Source organism: Elephas maximus, chromosome 4, assembly GCF_024166365.1.
Source record: "Elephas maximus indicus isolate mEleMax1 chromosome 4, mEleMax1 primary haplotype, whole genome shotgun sequence".
Classification (NCBI taxonomy): Eukaryota; Metazoa; Chordata; class Mammalia; order Proboscidea; family Elephantidae; genus Elephas; species Elephas maximus.
This window is the reverse complement of record NC_064822.1, coordinates 32,813,212-32,838,374: the sequence shown is the minus strand read 5'-3', so window position 1 is coordinate 32,838,374 and position 25,163 is coordinate 32,813,212. Positions and strand designations below refer to the sequence as shown.

The window sequence follows — 25,163 nt, the reverse complement described above, 5'->3', positions numbered from 1 at the left end:
CGAGCAAAGAACTTAAATAGACATTTCACCAAAGAAGTTATAACAGTGGCCAATAAGCACATGATAAGATGCTGAAACATCGTTGGTCATTAGGGAAATGCAAATGAAAACCACAATGAGATACTACTTCACCCCCATTAGGATGGCTGAAAAAAAAAAAAGGAACGGAAAATAGCAAATGTTGGCAAAAATGTGGGGAAATTGGAGCCCTTATCCATTGCTGGTGGGAATGCAAAATGGTATAGCCACTGTGGAAATAGTTTGGCAGTTCCTCAAAAAGTTAAACATAGTACTATCATATGACCTAGTAATTGTACTGCTAGATATATGCCCAAGGGACTTCAAAGCAAACAGATACATGTACACCAATGCTCTTTGCAGCACTATTCACACTAGCCAAAAGGTGGAAACAACCTAAATGCCCACCAGTGGATGAATGGATAAACAAAATGTGGTACAAACATACAATGGAATATTACTCGGTCATAAAGAGAAATGAAATCCTGATACATGCTACGACATGGATGAAACTTGAAAACATTATGTTGAGTGAAATAAGTCAATTGTAAAAGGACAAATATTGTATTATCTCACTGATATGAAATAACAAGGATAGGCAAACTTATAAGAGACCAAAATTTACTAGTAGTGACCAGGGGTGGGAGGGACAGTGAAAGGGGGTGTCGTTATTCAGGAAGCATTAAGTTTCTGTTTATGGCGATGAGAAATTTAATGGCAATGATTATGGGTGATGGTTGGTCAATATGATTAATGTAATTTAAATAATGTTTTATTGTGTTTTTGGAGAATGTTTACACAGCAAATTAGGTTTCTATTTGACAATTTCTACACAAATTGATCAGCGACATTAGTTATATTTTTCACAACGTGTCAAAATTTTTTTTTTTTTGCATTAAAAAAATCTTTATCGTGCTTTAAGTGAAAGTTTACAATGTATTAACATTTTAATGGCATTCTGGTTGTTCCATTTCTAGTACAGGCAGTTGATGGATTAGGAACCCGTTCTATTCTTAAGCCTGTCTTTAAGTCAAATTTGTTTGTAAGTCAGAACAATTAGGTAGGGTTCATAACCTCAGTTAGTCAAATGTTTGTCTTAGTATATAGTATATGGTATACAGTGTACCTTCCTATGCATAAAAAACATTAAAGAAACACTTCCAGGTACATTAAAACATCTTAAACATGATACAGTAATAATAATAATAATGTTTTGATGTGCTCTCAAAGCAGCACCCGTTTGTTATTACAAACCATTGTAAGTACCTCGAATTTTTAATATAACAGGTTTTACAGGGGTTGGTTCGTAATTCCTGGTTGTTGCAGGTCGAATATTTGCAACCCAGAAACTGCCTGTACTGTAGTTCCTCTGCCCCCTTAACTTCTCGTCTTTGCTTTAGGGTAATCGTTGATATATATATATTTACAACAATAAAAAAGAGAAAAAGAAACTGAAAAGGCAGCCTATAGAATGGGAGAAAATATTTGGAAATATATATCTGATAAGGGTTTAATATCTAGGATACATAAAGAACTCAGCAACAAAAGACAAACCCAATAAACAAATTAGCAAAGAACTTGAAAAGACAGTTTTATCAAAGAAGATATCCAAATGGCCAATAAGCACAGTTTGACAATTCCTCAGTTAGTTAAACATGTAATTACTGTGTTGTTGTTATTTACTATCAAATGGATTCTGACTTATGGCAACCTCATATATGCAGAGGAGATCTACTCCGTAGAGTTTCCAAAGCTGTGACCTTTGGGAAGCAGATCGCCAGCCCTGTCTTCCAAGGCACCACTGCATAGGTCTGAGCCACCGGCCTTTCGATTAGCAGAGCGCTTAAACATTTGCACCACCCAGCAATTCCACTTCTAGGTATTTGCTCAAGGGACTTGTAAGCAGGAACTCAAACAGATACTTATGTACCAATGTTCATTGCAGCATTGTTTACAATAACAAAAAGGTGGAAACAACCTAAATATCCATCAACATATGAACGGATAGATGTGGTATATACATACAATGGGAAATTATTCAGCCATAAAGAAAAATGAAGTTCTGATAAATGCAATGACATGGATGGATCTTGTTAACATTATGCTGACTGAAATAAGCCAGACACGAAGGGACAAATATTGTATGATCCCATGTACATGAAATATCTAGACTAGGCAAATTCATAGAGACCAAAGTAGATTAGAGGTTACCAGTGGCTGAGCAGAGTGAGAAGATGGGGAGTTATTGTTTACCCGGCGCTGAGTTTCTGCTTGGGGCAATGAAAAAGTTTTGGAAGCACATAGTGGTGATGGTTGTACAACATTATGAACGGTTAAAATGACAACTGTTATGTTATATTTATTTTAGCATAATAAAAAAAGTAGGCAAATGTCACAGGGAGTAATATATTTAAAGAAAGAAATGTGGTAGATATTTAGGTAAAGTGACAGCTTTTGTAAATCTCAAGATAAGGTGTTTATTTACATTAATTAAGTGACAAAGTTTTGCCAGAAAAATTGAAATGCAAAACTAAGTTCAATTATAATGTGCTGGTTGAACTAGATGTTGATCTGCCTCTGTGGGCAAGCCAGGTATCTGTCTGCTTCAAAAAGGGAAGTGTGTCTTTATTTTGTGTCTATTAGTTACTTAAAATCTGTAACTGGGATTACTATTTATTATACTTGCACTGTGATAATTATTAAGAAAAAAAAAACTAAATCTAAAAAGATTTATAATGAACAGGCTGAGCTCCTGGCCCAGCTGTGAAGTGAAAAAACTATGACCTCATGACCCTTGACTCTTCCTTTTTAAATGTTTCATCTCTTGTAAAGCTGCTCTTGCCTAGGGCTTTTGAGATCCTCCCCACTTCCTCCTAGAGCGTGCTCTGTCTTTCCTGTCTTTTCTCTCAAGGTCTGCTCTCAGCTAGTGGTGATCACTTCAAAAAAGTATAAAAAGTAAGTCTTACTGAGGTACAAATGGCAGACAAGACATTATATATTAACCTAAAAGTCTTGTAACAAAATAATAGTTGCATCCTTTCATCTTAAAAGTGTTCGTGTTTGTGACAAGCTGTTTGAGGTAGAGTGCGGGAGCAGGAAGTGGAAACTTTAGCTCATCAGATCATACCAGCAATGTGGCTAGGGTTAGCCAAAGGAAGTGAATAAAGAGCAAAGCTTTCTCATCTACAATGCTTATAGTGTGGAACAGGGAAGTCATAACTCTTGTGCAAATATAAAATGAATACGTGATAATTTATTTTTTAATTAGCGTTACAAAATTGACTTTTGTGTTCAGTTTTATGAGTGTTAATGGGAGAATAGATTTATGTAACCGTCATCACAATCAGCATACAAAATATTTCCATCACCCCAGACATTCTAACCCCTTGTATCCACTAATCCATTCTCTGTTACTGTAGTTAGTCTTTTCAAGAATGCCAACTAAGTGGAATCATTCCGTACGTAACCTTCAAAGACTGGATTTTTTCCACTCCGTGTAATGCATGTGATATTCATCCAAGTTGTTGTGTGTATCAGTAGTTAATTCCTTTCCATTCTCGGGTAGTAATTCATTGTATGGATGTACAATAGTATATCTGTCCACCTCCTAAAGAACATTTGGGTTTCTAGTTTTTCGGTAGTTATGAATACAGCTGTTATAAATGTTCATGTACGAGTTTCTGTGTGAGACTAAATTTTAATTTCTCTAGGATAGATAACTAGGAGTGGGATTTCTGGGTTGTATAATAACTGTGTGTTTGACTTTATAACACGCTGCCAGACTTTTCCAGAGTGGTTGTACCATTGTGCATTCTCACCAGCAATGGATGAGAGTTCTAAGTGCTCCATATTCTTGCCAGCACTTGGTATTGTCAGTATTTTTTTTTTTTTATTTTAACAATTTGAGTATATGATTGGTGCTATCTTAGCATGGTTCTAATTTACATTTCCTTAATGGCTAATTGGTGCAACTGCCAGCCTATAAACTGCACTATAAAAGAGGCAAGGTAGGAGAACCTTTATCGCTAGCTGCATAGCAAGGATCAGCATGAATCCCATTCCCAGCTGGAAGTGGATCCAGGCCTCACCTTCCCACATTTCCATTCCTCATTGCCAGCCACTTCCGTGGCAATTTCTCTCCCTGACCCTAGCCACCAGATATAGATCAGACCTCACTCCAGGCTATGCTGAGCCAGGTCAAGACACCCCTGGCTACCTAAGGCTAGGTCATCAAGGAGTAGCCATAGGCTCAGGAGTCAGCACAACTCTGTGCACTTCAGACAAGCTGGTCTCTCTCTCTCTAGCCAGCTGGTCTCTTTCTCTCTCTTTCTTTCATTCTCTCCCTCTCTCTAGCCCCCTTGGACTTAGGATTAGGTAACAAGCTAGAAGGACCCTATCTTTCTTCATTGACTGCCTGTGTAGCCTTTCCCTAATACTCAGCAACTCAGCAACCCAGGGCTCGGTCTATACAAATTGTACTGTCAGCCCTTGTGGATTTGTTAATTCTCTATAACAGCTCACAACATTCATGAAGACTGTTATCTACACTTATACTCACCCACTTATCATAACCGTAAAGGATACCAGTGAAGAAATGGATCAGGCAAGGTCTGAGAGAAGTCCTGGCACAAGGCTTCCATTGTACTCGGGGAAGTGCTGCACCTTTTCCCCTACATGGATGTTCTCAGCAATCCTGGAAGCCCCAAAGAGAGCACTCCAAGGTCCCGGGTGCCCTAGTCATTGGGACCTCAACAAATATGCATGATTTAGGCTTAATGCACAGTTATGATGGATCCAATCAATGAATATGCCTAACTGCATCAGGCCCCCTTCCCTTCCTGAAGTTAGTTCCTCAGGTGTGTGGCGGGGGCGGGGGGTGGCTGTGCAGCCCTTACATGCCCAGCTATTTTGGAAAACAAAGGCATTTTGATTGCTCAGTTGTTTTCAGAAACTAGAGTCAAAGGGCCAAACCAAGTCTTTTCATGTGCTTATTTGCCATCCTGATATCCTCTTTAGTGAAATATCTCTTCAAATTTTTTGCCCTCATGGCCCTGAGACTCCCTCTCCCTATTGGAGACATTTGGGTAGCCAGGAAGTAACAGAAAAAGGGGCCCTACTGCAACAAGCAGCCCAGCCTATGAAGTCTCTTTGTCTCATGGGTCTGAGACTCACTACCCCATGCAGAGACATCAGGGCAGATGGGGACACTGGTAGGATGGAATCCTGTCACAACAAGCATCTGTCCAGGAAAGCTTCTTCATCTCTACAAGCCTGAGACACTTATCCCCTACTGAGAGAAACCCGAAAGCCCACTCTGGGGAAACTCCTTCTACCCAGCAGCACCGGATCAACTAAGGAGAAAATTTAAAAATTAAACTATCATTGGAACCACAACCCACAAAAGTAGTCCAGGACCTGCATGCTGGACATAAACACAGTGACTGTTTGCTAAAATAAATAAGTAGGGCCCAGAGTCTTCTAACGTAATAAACAACGTATCTAGGATATGATTGAAAATGACCCATCATACCAAGAAAATCACCACTTCCATGGGCAAAGACAAGCAGCTGATGTCAACATTGAGATAAATCAGATGTTGGAATTATCTGACAAGGATTTTAAAGAACCCATCATAAAAGTTCTTCAACAATCAATTACAAATTCTTTTGAAAACAGAAAAATAGAAAATCTCAGTTAAAAAAAAAACTGGAAGCTATAACAAAAAGAACTAAATGGAAATTATAGAACTGAAAAAAATACAACAAAATTTTTTAAAACTCACTGGATAGACCCAATAGTAGAGTGAAGATGATGGAGGATGGAATCAGTGACTTGAGGAAAGATCAATAGAATTTACCCAATCTGAACAAAAGAGAAAATAAACTGGAAAAAAAAAAAAAAGAAGAACAAAGCCACAGGAACCTGTGGGACAATAGTAAAAAATACAACATTCATATCATTGGGATTCCAGAAGGAAAGGAGAAAGAGAGTGGGACTGAAAGAGTATTCAAAGAAACAATGGCTGAAAACTTCTTAGATCTAGCAAAAGACAAACTTCTGGAATCAAGAAGCAGAGCAAACTATAAACAGGATAACATCAAAGAAATCCACACAAAGACACATCATAATTAAACTTCTAAAATCTAATGACAAAAAAAACTTGAACACAGACAGAGAAAAACATTGCAATTTCAAACAGGGACCAGCAATTCGAGTGACAGCAGATTTTAAATTTGAACCCATGTAGACCAGAGGAAATGGCACAATGTTTTTCAAATGCTGAGAGAAAAGAATGATCAACCATGAACTCTCTATCTGGTAAAGCTATTCTTCAGGAATGAAGGGGGAAATAAAGACATTCTCAGATGGATGATAATGTTAAAGAGCTTACTGCCAGCAGACAGGAAGTTTTTCAAACAGAAAGAAAATAATAAAAGAATCAGGAAAGAAGGAACAACAGTAAGAGAAGAAATATAGTACACACAATAGACTATGCTTTTCCTCATGAGTTTTATAAATCATATTTGATAATTGAAACAAAAACTATAACAATAGAAGTGAAGTTTCCACACTTCACTCACAGTGGTACATGTTGATCGCAGTAGATTGTGATCAGCCATATATGTACATTGTAATACCTAATGTAACCACTACAAAACCTGAACAGATAGATACATTCAAAAACACTAAAAAGAAACCAAGATGGAATCCCCAAAAATGTCCAGGAAGGCAAGAAAAGGAAAACAGAGGAACAAGAACCAGAGAAAACAAACATATGACAAATAAGAAGAATGCAGATTTAAGCACTAACATATAAGCTATGTTGTTGTTGTTAGCTGCTGTCAAGTCGACTCCCAAATCATGATGAAACCATGCATGACAGAATCGGGCCATTGTGATGAATAGGGTTTTTACTGGCTGATTTTTGGAAGTAGATCACCAGACCTTTCTTCCTAGTTCATCTTAGTCTGAAAGCTAAGCGTCATAGCAACACAAGCCTACACTAACAGATAGGTGGGGGCTGCACATGAGGTCCTTTGTCTGGGAATCGAACCTAAGTCTCCCACATGGAAGGTGAGAAGTCTACCACTAAACTACCAATGCCCTCATCATATGAATAATTATCTTAAATATAAATGGTCTAATTATACCAATAAAAAGACAGAGATTGGCAGAGTAGATTAAAAACATGACCCAATTATATGCTACTTAAAGAAACTCACTTCAAATTCATTAATATAGGTAGGTTGGAAACAATGGCAAAGAAAAGAAATTATAGAAACTTTAATCAAAAGAAAAAGGAGTGGCTATTTTTTATATTAATATGTAATAAGACAGACTTCAGAAGAAAGAAAATTACTAATGACAGAAAGGGACATTGCATAATGATAAAATGCTCAGGCCACCAGAAGACATAATCATCTAATGTGTATGTACCAAATGGGTCATTGAGTCGATACTGACTCATAGCAACCTGACAGGACAGAGTAGGACTGCCCCATAGGGTTTCCAAGGAGCAGCTGGTAGATTCGAACTGCCGACCTTTGGTTAGCAGCTGAGCACTTAGCCACTGCACCACCATGGCTCCTATCAACAGTATAGAGGAGAAAAAGCTCATAGTCATATTAATTGATACAGAAAAAGAATTTGACAAAACTCAACTTCTATTCATAATCAGAAGAAAAAACTCAGCAAAATAGGATTAGAAGGGAACTTCCTCAAAATGATTTTAGAAACCTCCTAGAGATTACATCATACTTAATGGTGAAAGAGTACATGCTTTCCTGCAAAGATCAGGAACAAGACAAGAATATCTGTTTTTACCACTCCCCTTCAACATTGTATTGAAAGTCTTAGACATTGCAGTAAGGCAATAAAAACAAGTAATAGTCCTTATTCAGAGAGAAGGAGCCCTGGTGGCACAGTGGTTAAAGCGCTTGGCTGCTAACCATAAGGTCAGCAGTTCAAACCCATCTGCTGGAGAAAGATGTGGCAGTCTGCTTCTCTGTAAGATTTATAGCCTTGGAAACCCTGTGGGGCAGTTCTACTCTGTCCTATTGGGTCGCCATGAGTTGGAATCGACTCAACGGCAACAGGATAGGACCAACAATGACACATGACAAACGTGCTTCATACTTCAAACATGTATGAGACTAATGGACACACCAGCCCAAAAACAAAGATGAGAAGGCAGGGACAGGAAAACTGGACAAATGGAAAACAGGGAACCCAGGGTGGAGAAGGGGAGAGTGTTGACACATTGTGGGGTTGGCAACTAATGTCACAAAACGCTTTGTGTATTAACTGTTAAATGAGAAACTAATTTACTCTGTAGACTTTCACCTAAAGCACAATAAATAAAAATCTAGAACTAATAAGTGAGTTTAGCAATGTGGCAGAATATAAAATCAACACACAAAGGTCATTTCTACATACTAACAATTGGAATACAAAATTTTCAGAAAGTACCATTTTCAATAGCTCCAAAAAATGAAATACTAAAAAAAAATTAAAATGCAACAAAACGTGTACAGGACTTGTATGTTTCAAACTATAAAATGCTGATGAAAGAAATCAAGACCTAAACGAGTAGAGACAAACACCATGTTCACGAATTGGAAGACTCATGTAGTAAAGATGTCAGTTTTCTCTAGATTAATCTGTAGATTTTATACAATTCCATCAAAATCCCAGCAGGATTTTTTGTAGATATAGACAGGCTAATTTTTTTTTTTTTAATTTTAAAATTTCTATGGAAAGATAAACAAATTATAAATAGCCAGAAAATTTTTGAAAAAGAAGAATAAAATGGGAAGAATTGCTCTATCTGATCTTACAACTTAGTATAAAGTGACAGTAATCAAGATAGTGTGGTATTGATGAAGGAATATACAGAGGTTAATAAGCAGAACAGAGTCCAGAAATAGGTGACAACAAATATGGATTTGTTAAATGAAAATTTTATGAGATAGTGGCAGATTCACATGTAGCTATAAGAAATAATATAGAGAGAGCCTGTGTACCCTTCACCCTGTTTCCCCAGTGACAACCTTTTGAAAACTATAGTACAATATCACGAATTGGATCCTGATATTAAAACAATCCAACAATTTTATCCCCATTTTCCCAGTTTTACTTCTACTCGCTTATGTACATGTATTCTATAAAATTTTATCACGTGTATAGGTGTATGTATTTTCCACTACAGCCAAGATACTGAACAAGGATTCCTTGTCTTGCCCTTTTATATCCATATCTACCTCTCTACCACCACCCCTCCCTCCATCCTTAACTCCTGGCAACCACTGATCTGTTCAGCATTTCTAAAATTTTGTCATTACCTAAATAGAATCATGCTTTTTGTTATGTAACCTCTTGGGACTGACTTCTTTTTCACGCAGCATAATTCCCTCATGATTCATTCAAGTTATTATATGTATCAATAGTTCATTCCTTTTTATTGCTGAGTAATATTCCACAGTTTGTTTAACCATTCACAGTGAAAGACACCTAGGTTGTTTTCACTTTGGGGCCATTATGGATAAAGCTGCCATGAACATTTGTGTATAGGTTTTTGTGTGAGCATAAGTTTTCGTTTCTCTGGGATAAATGTCCAAGGTAAGCACCCACTCAGTGGCTCCACAGAAGAGAGACATGGCGACTTGCTTTCGTAAAGATTGTTTTTGTTGTTAGTGCTGTCGAGTCAGCTCCAACCCACAGCAACCCCATATACAACAGAATGAAACAATGCCGAGTCCTGTGACATCCTCACAAATCGTTGCTATGTTTGAGCCCATCGTTGTAGCCGCTGTGTCAACCCATCTCCTCAAGGGTCTTCCTGTTTTTTGCTGACCCACTACCTTACCAAGCATGATGTCTTTCTCCGGTCCCTTCTGATAGCACACCCAAAGTACGTGAGACGAAGTTTCACCATCCTTGCTTCCAAAGGAGCACTCTGGCTATACTTCTTCCAAGACAGACTTGTTCTTCTGGCAGTCCATGGTATATTCAATATTCTTTGCCAACACCATAGTTCAAAGGCATCAATTCTTCTTCAGGATTCCTTATTCATTGTCCAGGTTTTGCATGCATATGAGGTGATTGAAAATATCATGGCTTGGGTCAGGTGCATCTTAGCCTTTAAAGTGACATCTTTGCTTTTTAACACCTTAAAGAGATCTTATACAGCAGATTTGCCCAATGCAATGCGTAAGTTTGATTTCTTGACTACAGCTTCCATGGGTGTTGATCATGGATCCAAATAAAATGAAATCCTTGACAACATATCGTTTCTCCATTTATCATGATGTTGCTTATTGGTCCAGCTGTGAGGATTTTTGTTTTCGTTACGTTGAGGTGTAATCCATATTAAAGGCTCTCGTCCTTGATACTTCAAGTACTCTTCACTTTAAGCAAGCAAGTTTGTGTCATCAGCATAACACAGGTTGTTAATAAATCTTTAACAAATCTTGATGCCATGTTTTTCTTCATATAGTCCAGCTTCACGGATTAATTTGCTCAGCATACAGATTGAATAAGAGTGGTGAAAGGATACAACCCCAACACACATCTTTTTTCATGTAGTTCTGTTCGAACTACTGCCTCTTGGTCTACGTACAGGTTCTACATGACCACGATTAAGTGTTCTGGAATTCCCATTCTTTGCAATGTTGTCTGTAAAGATTACAGCCTAGAAAGCCCTATGGGGCAGTTCTCTGTCACAAGGGATCAATAGAAGTCAAAATTGACTCTTTGGCAGCTAAAAACAACATGGTAAGGGCATGATTCGTTTTAACAAGAACTGCCGAACTGTTTCTAGAATGACTATACCATTTTACATTACAACCAGCAATTTATTAGTGATAGTTTCTTTCTATCCCCTCCAGCATTTGGTTTTGTCACAGTTTTTTATGTTAACTATTCTGATAGGTATACTGTGATATCTCATTGTGGTTTTAATTTGCATTTCTCTGAGGGCTGATGTTGAACATGTTTTTATATAGTTATCTGCCATCTATATATCCTTTGGTGAAAAATCTTTTCATATCATTTGCCCATATTTTAATTGTATCATTTTTTTTTTACTGTTGAATTTTGAGAGTTCTTTCTATAACTTAGGTATTAGTCCTTCGTCAGATAATGCAAATATTTTCTCCCAGTGTTCTGCTTGTTTTTTCAGTCTCTTTGCTTTCACAGAGCTAAAACTTTAAATTTTAGTGAGGTTTGATTTATCAGTTTTTTTTTTCTTTTATGAACCATGCTTTCGTTGACAAGTCTAAAAATTCTTTGCTTTGTCCTCTATCTTGAAGATTTTCTTCTGTTTTTTTCTAAATGTTTTATAGTTTTATGTTTTCCACTTTGAGTTAGTTTTTGTATGCTGTTGTTGTTGTTAGGTGCTGTCAGTTCCACCCTGACTCATACCGACCTTATGTATAGCAGATGAAACATTGCCTGATCCTGCACTATTCTCATAATCGTTGCTATATTTGAGCCCCTTGTTGTAGCCACTGTGTCAATCCATCTCTTTGAGGGTCTCCCATTTTTTTTGCTGACCTTCTATTTTACCAAGTATGATGTCCTTCTCCAGAGATTGGTCCCTCCTAATGATGTGTCCAAAGTAAGCAAGACAAAATCTCCTCATCCTTGCTTCTAAGGAGCATTCTGGCTGTACTTCCTCCAAGACTGTTCTGCTCATTCTTCTGGGAGCCTATTATATATTCAATATTCTTCACCGACACCACAATTTGAATGCATCAATTTTTCTTCAGTCTTCCTTTTTCATTGGTCAGCTTTCTCATGCATAGAGGCAATTGAAAATACCATGGCTTGGGTCAGTTGCACCTTAGTCCTTAAATTGACATCTTAGATTTTTAACACTTTAAAGAGGTCTTTTGCCACAGATTTACACAGTGCAATATGTCCTTGATTTCTTGACTGTTGCTTCTGTGGGCATTGTTGATCCAACTAAAATGAAATCCTTGACAACTTCAATTTCTTCACCATTTATCATGATGTTGTTTATGGGCTAAGTTCAATAATCCATATTGAAGGCTATAGTCTTTTATCTTCATGAGTAAGTGCTTCGAGTTGGCTTCATTTTGTATAAGTTGTGAGATTTAGGTCAAGGTCCATTTTCTGCACATGGATATCCAGTTGCTCCAGTGCCATTTGTCGAAAAAGGCTAGCCTTCCTCCCTTGAATTGTTTTTGCATCTTTATCAAAAATCACTTAAGCATATTTTTGAGGATCTGTGTTCTCTATTCTGTCTCTTGATCTATATGCCTATTCCTCCACCAGTACCATGCTGTGTTGATGACTGGAGCTATATGGTAAGCTTGGTTGTTGTTGTTAGGTGCCATTGAGTCGGTTCCAACTCATAGCGACCCTATGCACAACAGAACGAAACACTGTCGGGTCCTGCGCCATCCTCACGGTTGTTGCTATGCTTCAGCCTATTGTTGCAGCCACTGTGTCAATCCATTTCGTTGAGGGTCTCCCTCTCCTTTACTGACCCTCCACTTTACCAAGCATGATGCTCTTCTGATAACATGTTCAAAGTACATGAGATGTAGTCTCGCCATTCTTCCCTCCAAGGAGCATTCTGGTTGTACTTCTTCCAAGACAGATTTTTTCTTTATTTTGGCAGTCTATGGTATAGTCAGTATTCTTCTCCAACACCACAATTCAAAGGCGTCAATTCTTCTTCAGTCTTCCTTATTCACTGTCCAGCTTTTGCATGCATATGAGGCAATTGAAAATATCATGGCTTGGGTCAGGTGCACCTTAGTCCTCAAGGTGTCATCTTTGCTTTCCAATACTTTAAAGAGGGGTTTTGCAGCCAATTTGCCCAATGCAGTTCTTCTTCTGATTTCTTGACTGCTGCTTTCATGGCTGTTGATTGTGGATACAAGCAATATGAAATCCTTGACAATCTCAATCTGTTCTCCGTTTATCATGATGTTGCTTATTGGTCCAGTTGTGAGGATTTTTGTTTTCTTTATGTTGAGGTGTAATCCATATTGAAGGGTATAGTCTTTTTATCTTCATCAGTAAGTGCTTCAAGTCCTCTTCACTTCCAGCAAGCAAGTTTGTGTCATCCGCATAACACAGGTTGTTAGTGAGTCTTCCTCCAATCCTGGTGCCCTGTTCTTCATATAATCCAGCTTTTCAGATTATTTGCTTGGCATACAGATTGAATAGGTAGGGTGAAAGGATACAACCCTGACACACTCCTTTCTTGACTTTAAACCATGCAGTATCCCTTTGTTGTGTCCAAACAACTACCTCTTGATCTATGTACAGGTTCCTCATAAGCACAATTAAGTGTTCTGGAATTCCCATTCTCCACAATGTTATCCATAATTTGTTGTGATCCACAGAATCAAATGCCTTTGCATAGTCTATAAAACTCTTCTTTCAGCCAGGATCCATCTTACATCAGCTATGATATCTCTGGTTCCACATCCTCTTCTAAATCTAGCTTGAATTTCTGGCAGTTCCTTATCAACCTACTGCTGCAGCCACTTTAAAATGATCAACAAAATTTGACTTGCATGTGATTTTAATGATATTGTTTGATAATTCCTACATTTGGTTGGATCACATTTCTTGGGAATAGGCATAAATATGAATCTCTTCCAGTCAGTTGGCCAGGTAGCTGTCTTCCAAATTTCTTGGCATGAAAGAGTGAGCACTTCCAGCGCTGCATCGGTTCGTTGAAACATCTCACTTGGTACTCCATCAATTCCTGGAGCCTTGTTTTCGCCAGTGCCTTCAGTGCAGCTTGAACTTCTTCCTTCAGTACCATTGGCTCCTGATCATATATTACCTCCTGAAATGGTTGAACATCAATCAGTTCTTTTTGGTATAGTGATTCTGTGTATTACTTCCATCTTCTTTTGATGCTTCCTGTGTCATTCAATATTTTCCCTGTAGAATCCTTCAGTATTGCAACTCCGGACTTGAATTTTTTCTTCAGTTCTTTCAGCTTGAGAAACACTGAGCGTGTTCTTCCCTTTTGGTTTTCTATCTGTAGCTCTTTACACATGTCATCGTAATACTTTGTCTTCTGGAGCCGCCCTTTGAAATCTTCTGTTCAGCTCTTTTAGTTTATCATTTTTTCCTTTTGCTTTAGCTAGTCGACGTTGAAGAGCAAGTTTCAGAGTCTCTTCTGACATCCATTTAGGTCTTTTCTTTCTCTCCTGTCTTTTTAATGACCTCTTGCTTTCTTCATGTATGATATTCTTGATGTCATTCCACAACTCATCTGGTCATCAGTCATTAGCGTTCAGTGCATCAAATTGGTTCTTGAGATGTTCTCTGAGTTCAGGTGGGATATACTCAAGGTCATACTTTAGCTCTCCTGGACTTGTTCTAATTTTCTTCAGTTTCAGCTTGAACTCGCATATGAGTAATTGATATGCTTTAGTATAGAGTAATTCCTCTCACTTTATTCTTCTTCCTCAGGATTTTTCACCTATTCTAGAGTCTATGCCTTTCCATAGAATTTTTAGAATAAAATTTTCCCTGTCTCCAAAAACCCTGGTGGGATTTTGATAGGAATTGCTTTAAACCTATAGATCATTTTTAAGAGAATTGGCATCTTTTCTATGTTGAGCCTTCAAATCCGTGAACACAGTATGTCTCACCATTTATTTAGGTCTTCTTTAAGTGTTTTGTAATATTTAGCAGAGATCCTGTATATGCTTTGTAAAGTGTACACCTAAATATTAATTTTCTTTGAAGCAACCATAAATGATATTGGGTTTTTAATTTTGGTTTCCGTATTTTCATTGTGACTATGTAATTTTTGCAAGTTGATATTGTATATCCTGAGATCTTGATGAATTCATTTATTAGTTCTAACAACCAAACCAAATCTGTTGCCACTGAGTCAATTCCAACTCATAGAGACCCTAAAGGACAGAGTAGAACTGCTCCATCAGATTTCCATGGAGCACCTGGAGGATTTGAACTTCTGACCTTTTGGTTAGCAGCCAAGCTCTTTACCACTGTACCACCAGGCCTCCTATTAGTTCTAGAAGGGTTTTTTTTTTTTTTTTTTTTGTAGCTTCCTTGAGATTTCCTACATACAGTCATGTCATCTGCTTTGTCTTTAGTTTTCAGTAGTTTGATTTTGATGTGTCTGGGAGAGGATTTCTTTGGGTTTACTTGATTGGCATTCAATGGAATTCTTGAACATGTAAGTCTGTGTCTTTGACCAAATTGGGGGAGCCATTTCAGCCCTCACTTATTTAAAAAAAAAAAAAAAACTTTTTTTTTTTTTTTTTTTCTGTACTGCAGTCTTTCTCCTCTTCTTCTGGGGGACTTTGATAACACCAGTATTAGATCTTTTGTTATTGTACCACGGGTCCCAGAGACTCTCTCCATTTTTTTTCCCAACATTTTTTTCTCTGTGTTGTTCAGATCGAATCATTTTTATTTATCAGTCTTTAATTTTACTGATTATTTACTGTATTATCTTTATTCTGCTATTAACTCTACCCAGGGAAACATTTTTTATTTGTTTGATTGTTTAGTTTGTTTGCTTTGGTTTTTTGTTTTGCTTTGTTTTTTGGTTATTATGTTTTTCAGTTCCAAAATTGTATTTGGTGGTTCTTTACATCTTCTGTTTTCTAAGATTTTCTCACTTTACACTTATCTCAAGAGTGTTTGGCTTTGTTGTATCTTTCATAATAGCTACTTTAATGTCTTTATCACATAGTTACAACATCTGTGCATCCTGACATTGGGGTCAGTTGATTGTCTTTCCCATGTGAGTTGAGATTTCCCTGGTTCTTCTTATGCTGACTAATTTGGGGTTGCAATATTATGTTATGAGAGTCTGAATCTTATTTATACAGGCATTATTTCCATGATTTAGGTAATTTCTCTTAAAAATACTGATACATAATTTTCTTGCTGAAGATCTCAGCTGACACAAGAGATGATGTAAGACTCCTTAGACTCCCTGAAGAGGCAACTTATTTCTTTCCAATTCAACAAATATTTATTATATACCTACTACTAGATATGGAGCCCTGGTAGCACAGTGGTTAAGAACTCGGTCTGCTAATGAAAAGGTTGGGAGTTCAAATCCACCAGCTGCTCCTTGGAAACCCTATGGGGCAGTTCTACTCTGTCCTGTAGGGTCACTTTGAGTCAGAATCAACTCAATGTCAGTGGGTTCAGTTTCGTTTGTTTTTGGTTTGTGTGCCAGACACAGTGCTAGGCAGCCATGTTGAAATCCAATACATGATTTTAATAAGATGTGTTGATCACATACTGTCCTCTTGCAAATTAATTTCCCCTGCATAATAAAAACTGTATAAAATAACACTAAAATTGTCATTGAAAATTTGAAAGCTATATATGATATTGCTGTTGAGGTACAAAATGCCTTATTTCTGTGATCGCTCTTTAGACAGGGAGCACAGTTAACGATAATCAGTTGTTTAGCAGAAGATGTGATTTTGTTTGCTGTTCTTTACCCTGAAAGAAAAGGCAAAGGGAAAAAGGAAGAGGAAAAGGTAAAAGAGGAGGAGGAAGTTTTGTCAGTACCAAAAATGACCGGAGAAGGAAGCCCTGATAAAGAATGGTGCCCTCCTTCTGACCCCGACTTCTGTCTTTATGTTTATGAAGTGACCAAAACAATCCTGCCCATCACCAACATGAAGGAACAGGTTGAGGCTCTTGCAAAGTAAGTTGTCTGTATATATGTATATATTTTTAAGTTATGAAAAAAAGTTTTTGATCTTAGTGATTTACTTTTTTAACACATTTTCGGGTTAACTACAACACAGTAAAATTGAACGTCTATAGCACCCTGGTTCTGACTCTAAAGCAGAAACACAGTAAATTGGAAAGGTTCTGAATCTCTGTTTGAGGTCACATTTCCATCAATAATCAGAGCTAGGAGCTGGAAATTGCTTGGAGAAAAAATACCTACAATCTTTTCTCCAGTGAAACTATTAAAAGCACCTTTCAGTGTGATACTGAAGACATTATGAATGGCTCAAAAGTTTGAAAGTGAAAGCATTCCTTAGGTGTATGGAGTGCTCACAGTTTAAAGGAATCCTACTATAAATTACTTGTAAACTCACAAATTATTTCCTAATACAAATAATCACCCCCAGTTTTTCTATCTGAATGTTTTGTGCTTCAAGTTTCTTTAAAGTAAGGGTATAAGTATGCTAAGAGATGCCTGCTTGGGCAGGCCCAGAGCTCGGTGTAAACCAGTGGCATTGCCTTCTTCCTGGAGTGCTTAACCTGATTCCACTAAGAGAAGCCTGACAATTGGCTTGGTAGCTCTAAGTAAGGGATTAGGAACCACTGTAGAAATGGAGGACAGCCTTTGTGATAGACACCAGCCAGTAGGTGAGCTGCTGGGTTGTGCAACAGCTGCGGTCTCCATGGGAGCTTATATCTACTCCAAATAGAAGTGAGTTGCAATCATCCAACCTAGATGTGACAACTGCAAGTCACACAGCTGCCAACTCATCGACTTCTTGTCAGCCAGAGCTGGAAGAGAACGTTTCTGGCTACTGAAGTTTTCCTAACGTCCTTGAGAAGTGATGACTCAAGCAGAACTCTAATTCAACTCATTTAAATATTTGTCAAATTTCCTCAAGCATTGTTCCTATCAGAAACGCTTTTCATCATCCCCAAATAATATTCTTTTTAACCTGAGCCCACAACAAGCTAGAAAGATACAGAGAATCATTTCCCCCGGCTTTGGTTCCCCAGCATTCGCTGACATACACTTGGCTGGGTGAAGCTGTGAGTCAGTTCAGCACCTTTCTCCCCAGCCTCCACCCCCTTCTTTTCTTTAACCTTTGTTCTTCTTCACTTGGCTTCACATACAGCAAGGAGAAATTCCTTCTTTAAAATTTCACAATTCTGCTTTTACCCCAAGAGTGCTGCAGTATGTTGGATTTTTTGTTTATTTTTGTTTTTTGGATTTTTCTTTTTCTTTTGCCAGCATGTTCACTGGCTTTAGTGAGAGCCTAGTATCAAGAGAAACCCACAGGCAAAGAATTACAAAGCATCCTGCCTGACACCTCCACACCTAATTCCTACTGTTTTTCTTTTTTCTCTTCTCCCTCTCTCCTCTACCTTTACCCAGACCCAGTACTCAGTGCCCTCGAGTTTAGTGCTGTGTTATTACCATGTCCATCTGTAAATTAAAAAATAATAAAATGTAAAAGACAAAAAAAACTTATAAGACTTGAACATATTCGTGAAACTAGTGGGACCATTCTCTGTATTTATCTTGTCCCTGAGTTTCAGTTGCTTGAAACAATGACTATATGTTAGTACAATGCCTAAGATTTAGATGAAAACATTTAAAAATATTTTTCAAGAGTAAGAAAATTACAAAACTGCAGTGATACAAATTTAGTGTGACATTTATATCTTCTTATAAATGTTGGGAAAATTAGCATTCATGTTCTTCTTTGTGTTGAATGAAATTAATAGAATTTGCAGTTTGTATGGAGGTAGTTTGAATACAATAAGCATAATGCTAACCTACTTACAAAAGAAGTAAATTTTAAAAAGGCAAACAATAAAAATTCAAAAGGAATGTAGTTTTTACACATAAAATTACACTCAAAACATCCAAAATAAGATGTGAAATTTGATTGATTTGATATCAATATAATTGACACAGGTATGTGGCAGAAAGAATGGGTGGTCATATTCCAAAAGAGAAACTACATGAATTCAGCTGGGAACTTCACATAAGTGAGCTAAAATTTCAGCTGAAATCCAATGTCATACCAATTGGACAGATCAAAAAAGGGATCTTCTACCATCGAGCTTTGCTTTTCAAGGTATTTAAGATGCTTTTACCTCACTTGCCATTAGGTAAAAATATTTTGTCTTTATCATATTGAAGTGAGCCAGTTGCTAACATTTAGCTAACCTAGTGCCATCGAGTCGATTCCGACTCATAGCGACCCTACAGGACAGAGTAGAACTGGCCCATAGAGTTTCCCAGGAGTGCCTGGCGGATTCAAACTGCCGACCCTTTGGTTAGCAGCCATAGCACTTAACCACTACGCCACCAGGTTTCCAATGTTTAACTAGACAATAGTAACACACGCACACATATACACATATCTATAAAACCACCAGACTTGGCATATTCACCCATTCATTCAAAGTTTATCTTACACCTGCAATGGGCTGGGCTGTGTACTAGGGTCTGGGATTGTAGGGATGCTAAGTTGACAGTTGCTGCTGCACTCCATACCAAAATACAAAACAAACCTGTTGGCGTCGAGTCAATTCTGACTCATAGCGACCCTATAGGACAGAGTAGAACTGCCCCATAGGGCTTCCAAGGAGCAGCTGGTGTATTTGACCTGCTGACCTTTTGGTTAGCAGCCTGAACTCTTAACCACTGTGCCACCAGGGGTACCTAAAACAGGGTTCAGAGAGGATGTCAAGGGAGGTTTCAGGGAAGGAAGTGCCACAGTATTGGAGGCTACATAGGAGGTCACTAGGTAAAGAAGGAAGAGAAGGGCGTTCTAAACAGAGTAGACATCTTATGCAAAATAACAAGTATGAGAGACAATGGTTCATCTGAGGAATGTAGAGTAGCTTCTCTGGATGAAGAAAAGAAAAAGGATTGGATGGGGCTAGAGGACCAGATTATAAAGCACCATGTGGAAAGCATGGTGAGGAGTTTGCACCTGATCCTAAACTCTGAGAGTAGCCACTGAAAGTTGTTAAGGAAAAAGGGGTAACGTGATTGTGAAAGATTTTTCAGGCAACAGAATGGGGAATGAACTGGAGCAGGGGCAAGACTCAAGACTTGGAATACAAACTGGAAGTGACTGGAGCAAGAAATATGGAAGACCTGTGCTACAGCCATAGTAGTGAGGATGTGGATGAGGGTATGAATTCAGAGGGAGATTTAGGGGATATAACCAAAAGGTGCTGGAGACTGTCTAGGTGTGATGTGAGAGGTTGCATGAGAAGAGCAAAACGATTTCCGGGTTCTGAGCGGGGCAACTGGGGGCGATGGTACTATTCATTGAGGTGGGGAACATTAGAGAAAGGTCAGGTTTAAGAAAGGGGATCATCTTTTACTCCGTTGTATCCATAGTATCTGGCATACAATATGAGCTCAGAAAACGTATCCAATGTCCCTCTAGCTAGCTCCACTAAGTGTCTCGTAGGCACCTCAAACTCACTATGCCAAGCTGAATTCATGACCTTTCCCTCCCACCTCAAGTGAGTCATGCAATTACCCAGAACTCTTCCACCACTGAAATTCTAACCTCCAGTACTCACTGATAAAATCTCTTACCTTTCTACCTCTCTTAAATCCTTCACAGCTCCTATACATACTTTCATCTCCTCCATTCCCCCCCCCCCCCCCAGTATGCTGGTTCTCCTTTGGCTTTACTCTCTACCCACAATGGCCTTGAAAAATTGTGCACAGCCCTAATAATTTTCTCACTAATTTCCCCCATTTTCCTGTGCCCTTCCCTTCCACCCCTCTGCTTTGACAACTAACCCTAGACCAATCCAATTGCCTGCTCTTTCCACTATTACACTCAGGTTGCAGAGCGCAACAGTGGTTCTCGCCACTGCAAATCCGTGATGTCCAGGTTTGGGTGGATACGCATGCTGCTGGCCACCCTTTTCCAGCTTCTAGTCATGGGCTCTTCCTATGTCGTTCAGCAGCTGTGCCCCACAAATGTCCCTCTTTCCTATCCCTTTCTTCATCTCTACTTCTTCGCTCCAAGCAGATGACCTCATGTCTCACTTCACAAAGGAAATACAGACTTTCAGATGGGAACTCACTGAATTTTAGTTCAGGCAGTACAGCCACAAGGTTAAGAGCTCAGGCTCTGGATGTGGGTTCCCTGGCTCTAACTCCGCCACTTCCTGTGACCTTGGCAAAACTACTAACCTCAGCTATACTAGTTATAAAGTGCTGTGACGTGAAGGAAGAGATCAGTAAATGTTATTTTGGAGAAAATACTGTTGTTATATATTATTTTTGTCTCTCTACCGCTAGATGTCAGTGCCATGTGTTCAGATTCTGTGTTTGTGTTATGGCTGACTATTGACCATTACTAAGCCATCTCAGGTTCAATACAGAGGAAGTTTCTGGGCGGTGCGCATGGTTAACATGCTTGGCTGCTAACCATAAGGTTGGCAGTTCGAGCCCACCCAGAGGCGCCTTGAAAGAAAGGCCCAACGATTTACTTCGGAAAGATCAGCCATTGCAAACCCTATGGAGCACAGCTCTGCTCTGACACATATGAGGTCACCATGGCTCAGAATCAGCTCAAAGGCAACTGTTGGTTTTTGTTTATTAAATCCCAAAACAAAACAAAATCCATTGCCAAAGAGTCAGTTCCAACTCATATTGGCCCTATAAGACAGAATACAACTGCCCCAATAGAGTTTCCAAGGGTGTAATCGTTACAGAAACAGGCTGCCACATCTTTCTCCCCTGGAGGAGTGGCTGGTGGGTTTGAACTGCTGACCTTTTGGTTAACAGCCCAGCACTTAGCATTGTACCACCATGCCCTAAAAATGACAGCCATGTCTTAGTCATCTTGGTACATCCTAGACTGTGCAGTCATTACATAGTAAACAATCAATAAATTAAGCTAATATTTAAATGTACAGATTATTAAAACAATTCTTACATTTATGTGTTCAGTACTTACTCCGTGCCAGCAGATACTGCTCTAAGCACTAGCCACATATTAATTCACTTCATCTTTATAAGCACCCTATGGGGTAGGTACCGTTATTATCCTCATTTCACAGATGAAGAATAGAAGCACAGAGAGGCTAAGTAATGTGCTTGAGCTGACACAACTTAGTAAGTGGCTGAGCAAAATTCAAACTCAGGCAGTCTGATGTCTGAGCCAGCTCTCATGTCTACTGTGATGTGGCTAAGGAATTCGCAGATTATTTTAAAGCTATCTTTTGTTATAATATCAAAATCAGGAAAAACCAGAGAGCAAACTGAAGAGACAGCCTCCAAAGAACATAAGCAAGCCCTGATGAGGTGGCAGCAGGCAACCCGAGAAGGAGCAATCACTCCTGATCTTGCTTCTCCTCCTCCGTGGCACCGTCCACATTACACAGAATAAATCGGCTAGAAATAGGTCCCTGCCAATTTGATCCCTCCATGCAATCCCACTGCATCCCACACCCAGAGAGCAGCCTAAACGTATAGAAAGCTTGATAAATGCACTAGTGCTGAAAGCTCATGGAATGGCTTTTCTCCAGGTATACTATCAATCTTGGGCTGATACGATACAGCGTAACTGCCTGAAAACAGTCACTTCCCAGCAGCACCTACACAGGGATTTTCGGTCTACAGGATCTTAGAGGAGCAAGGGAACTTGTCATCACATTTTATTGGCTACTATCACAATTGTGCCCATTTTCAGCCTCCTGTCTAAGCATTTATTTGTGTGAGTTGCGTATTTCACCTTCAAACAAGGTGGGTTTTACAACTAAGGATCTTTCTCCACCCCCTGCCCATCACCCTTGGTGGGTCTCCTCTCCCACAGGCTCTGGCTGATAAAATTGGCATTGGCTGCACTCTAGTCCGTGGGGAGTATGGCAGAGCTTGGAATGAAGTGAAGCTGATGGACAGAACTCGTAAGGGAGTGATTGGGTGTCTACCTCCTCCTGAAACATACATTGTTGATCTCATGTTCCATCCAGGTGAGCTGATGAAGCTAAGAAGTAAAGAGGCAGATCTTTACAGATTTCTTTAAACCATCAAACGAACACAAGAGGGCTTCAAATTCCTTCTGTACGCTTTATATGAAATTCATCCATTGATGTTATTTCTTTGAATAAAATATAGAAACGTACTCTGTGTAGAAAAAAGGAAACGTGGATTGAACTTTGTTATGCTCCTGATTTCAGGCTTTTACCCAACAATTCACAGGCTTATTAGGCCATGTTGTTCTCATGTACCTGGTATAAAGTTTGTCAAAATTAATCCATCAACTGTTTCCTAAGGAGCATCTCTGTCCTTGGGAATCATGTGTAAAAGCGCTCAACTGTTGCTCCCAGGACAATATGTAGACTCATGACTGTCATCTCCTGCCACAGTGCTTCAGGAACACTGGCTCAAAGAAATTCTGTGGTGTTTTAACTGTCTTCAGCCATCTTATCTCACTTTAATAAAGTAAGACCATCGATAGTTTGAATACTTACAGATCTATTTAGTATTAAAAACTTCTTTCTAAAAAAAAAATTCAATATTTAAAAAAAACCTGTCATTGAGAGCATTCTTTAATATACTTCACTGAACTAAAATGTTTTCTACAAAATATTTCCATAAAATATATTTCTCTTTGTCTTGTCTCTGTAATTTTGGAAATGTACCGGTACCTTCAGTTAAAAACAATTCTGGTTAGCTTTTACACATTTTAATCCTGGGTCCCCACAACATTATTTGAAATTTTTTTTTTTGTTTAAAAATTCTTTTTTGGAAACTTCGAAATAGAGAAGTAAAGTTTTTACTAAAGAATGGTGTTTTCAGCATCAAGCACAAAATGGGGGGCACACGCATTTTTAATGGAAAAACAAATAAAAACCTGATGACTCTCATGAGGTATATATTTTCTAGTCAAGCCTTAAGTCTAAAGTTTACCTGTTAAATCATTTTCCAAGAAGGTATTTTAAGGTGAGTTTGATTTTCGAGATTAAGGCTAAGATTATTCTGTATGAGCTGACTGGTAATTTCAAAGAATGTAATTCTTTATTTCACAATAAATTTTCTTGTTTCAAAGGTTGTGGCGATGATGTTTATCACACATTTTCATATTAGAGCATGAACTACAGGAGACAAACCCTTCAAAGCATTTTCAAGCCTGTTCTGATCCAGAAAGCATTTGAAATGGATTAGAAAGACATGTAAGATGTAAAAAGATGAGATAAATGAAAAGCAGGCCTAAATGTAGGAAACAAATAAGGTTGGGGATAAGCTTAGAATTCAAAATGCATCCATGAAAGCCCAGTACATTTGTTAGGGGTAAGTGAAAATTTGACACCAAGCTCTCTAAGCAGCCAACGTGGGGGAAATGCTGTCAGTCGCGTGATTTATAATAGGGGCCGATGGATAAAAGCTCAAAGCAGTCTCTCAGGAGGAACAAAGACCAGGGAAATTTCTTTTGGGGAGCTCCGTAGATGACAATGTAATGTAGAAAATAACATCTTTTAAAACAAGCTCATAGTAAGTTCTGAAAAGAGTTTTTATAGGCTGACGGCCTAAAATCAAAGCAGAGTTAGGTAAAATGTCTATCTATCATTCGGAGCCACTCTGATAGGCCCCAGGTAGATGCCACAGTTTTTAGACTGGTGCATGTCAAAGACACATTTTTTTTTTTTTTGTATCTTTGAGATAATTCTCTATAAATAATGTCTCTCTCAATTAGGTTCTAGATTATTATTGAACAGGAATGAGTTTGAAATTATATTTTCAGAAAAGTCCCTGAAGTTCATGTATTTTGTGTTGCCGGTTAAGTACAGAGATGTAAAATTTAATAATAACCCAATCTATTATAAAAATAAAATTCATTTACAATAGAAATGAAAACTATAAAACACCTAGAAATAAATTTAACAAGAAATGTGCAAGAAAAAGTACAAAATTTTAATGAGACCTGAATAATTACAGATAGACACCATGTTTTGTAATGGGAAACTCCACAATATAAAGATCTCGGTGCTCCTCATATTAATAGGGACATTTGGTACAGTTCCAGTCAGAATCTCAACACATTTTCCCCCCAGAACTTCATAAATTGAAAGTAAAATGAATGCATATAGAAAAATGAATGCATATTAATATGAACATCAAGAATAGTTTGATACAGAAAATAAGAGGTAAACCCAATCAGATATCAGAACATATATTAAAAAGCAATAATGAGTAAATCAGTATGATATGGACATAAAAATTGAGAAAATTAAGATTCTAGACATAGATCTATATATTTAGATGGGGTTTTAGTATTATAGCTTTCCTGCCCAGTAGGGAAATTATAGCCTATTCCATCAACGATATTGAGAAAATTATGATTTCAACAAAGGGAGATCCTTTCTATGTATCACGGAGAAACCAGAAGCCATAAAAGAACATTTCT

The 25,163-nt window shown here is 38.2% G+C and overlaps 1 protein-coding gene across 11 annotated transcripts in view; it reads left to right on the top strand.

The window, feature by feature from the left end:
* The window catches only part of ARMC3 (armadillo repeat containing 3), a 136,287-nt gene extending 112,923 nt beyond the window's left edge, over nt 1–23,364 (top strand). For 9 of the 11 annotated variants that reach the window (XM_049881841.1, XM_049881838.1, XM_049881836.1 and 6 more), the window contains 3 exons: nt 16,517–16,717; nt 18,689–18,851; nt 22,572–23,364. In XM_049881841.1, coding sequence (XP_049737798.1) covers nt 16,517–16,717; nt 18,689–18,851; nt 22,572–22,781 — 574 coding nt within the window. In that variant the 3' untranslated portion in view covers nt 22,782–23,364. The remainder of the gene's footprint in view (nt 1–16,516; nt 16,718–18,688; nt 18,852–22,571) is intronic. The other 2 variants (XM_049881844.1, XM_049881843.1) reach the window with 2 other exon arrangements.
* The last annotated feature ends 1,799 nt before the right edge of the window (nt 23,365–25,163 follow it).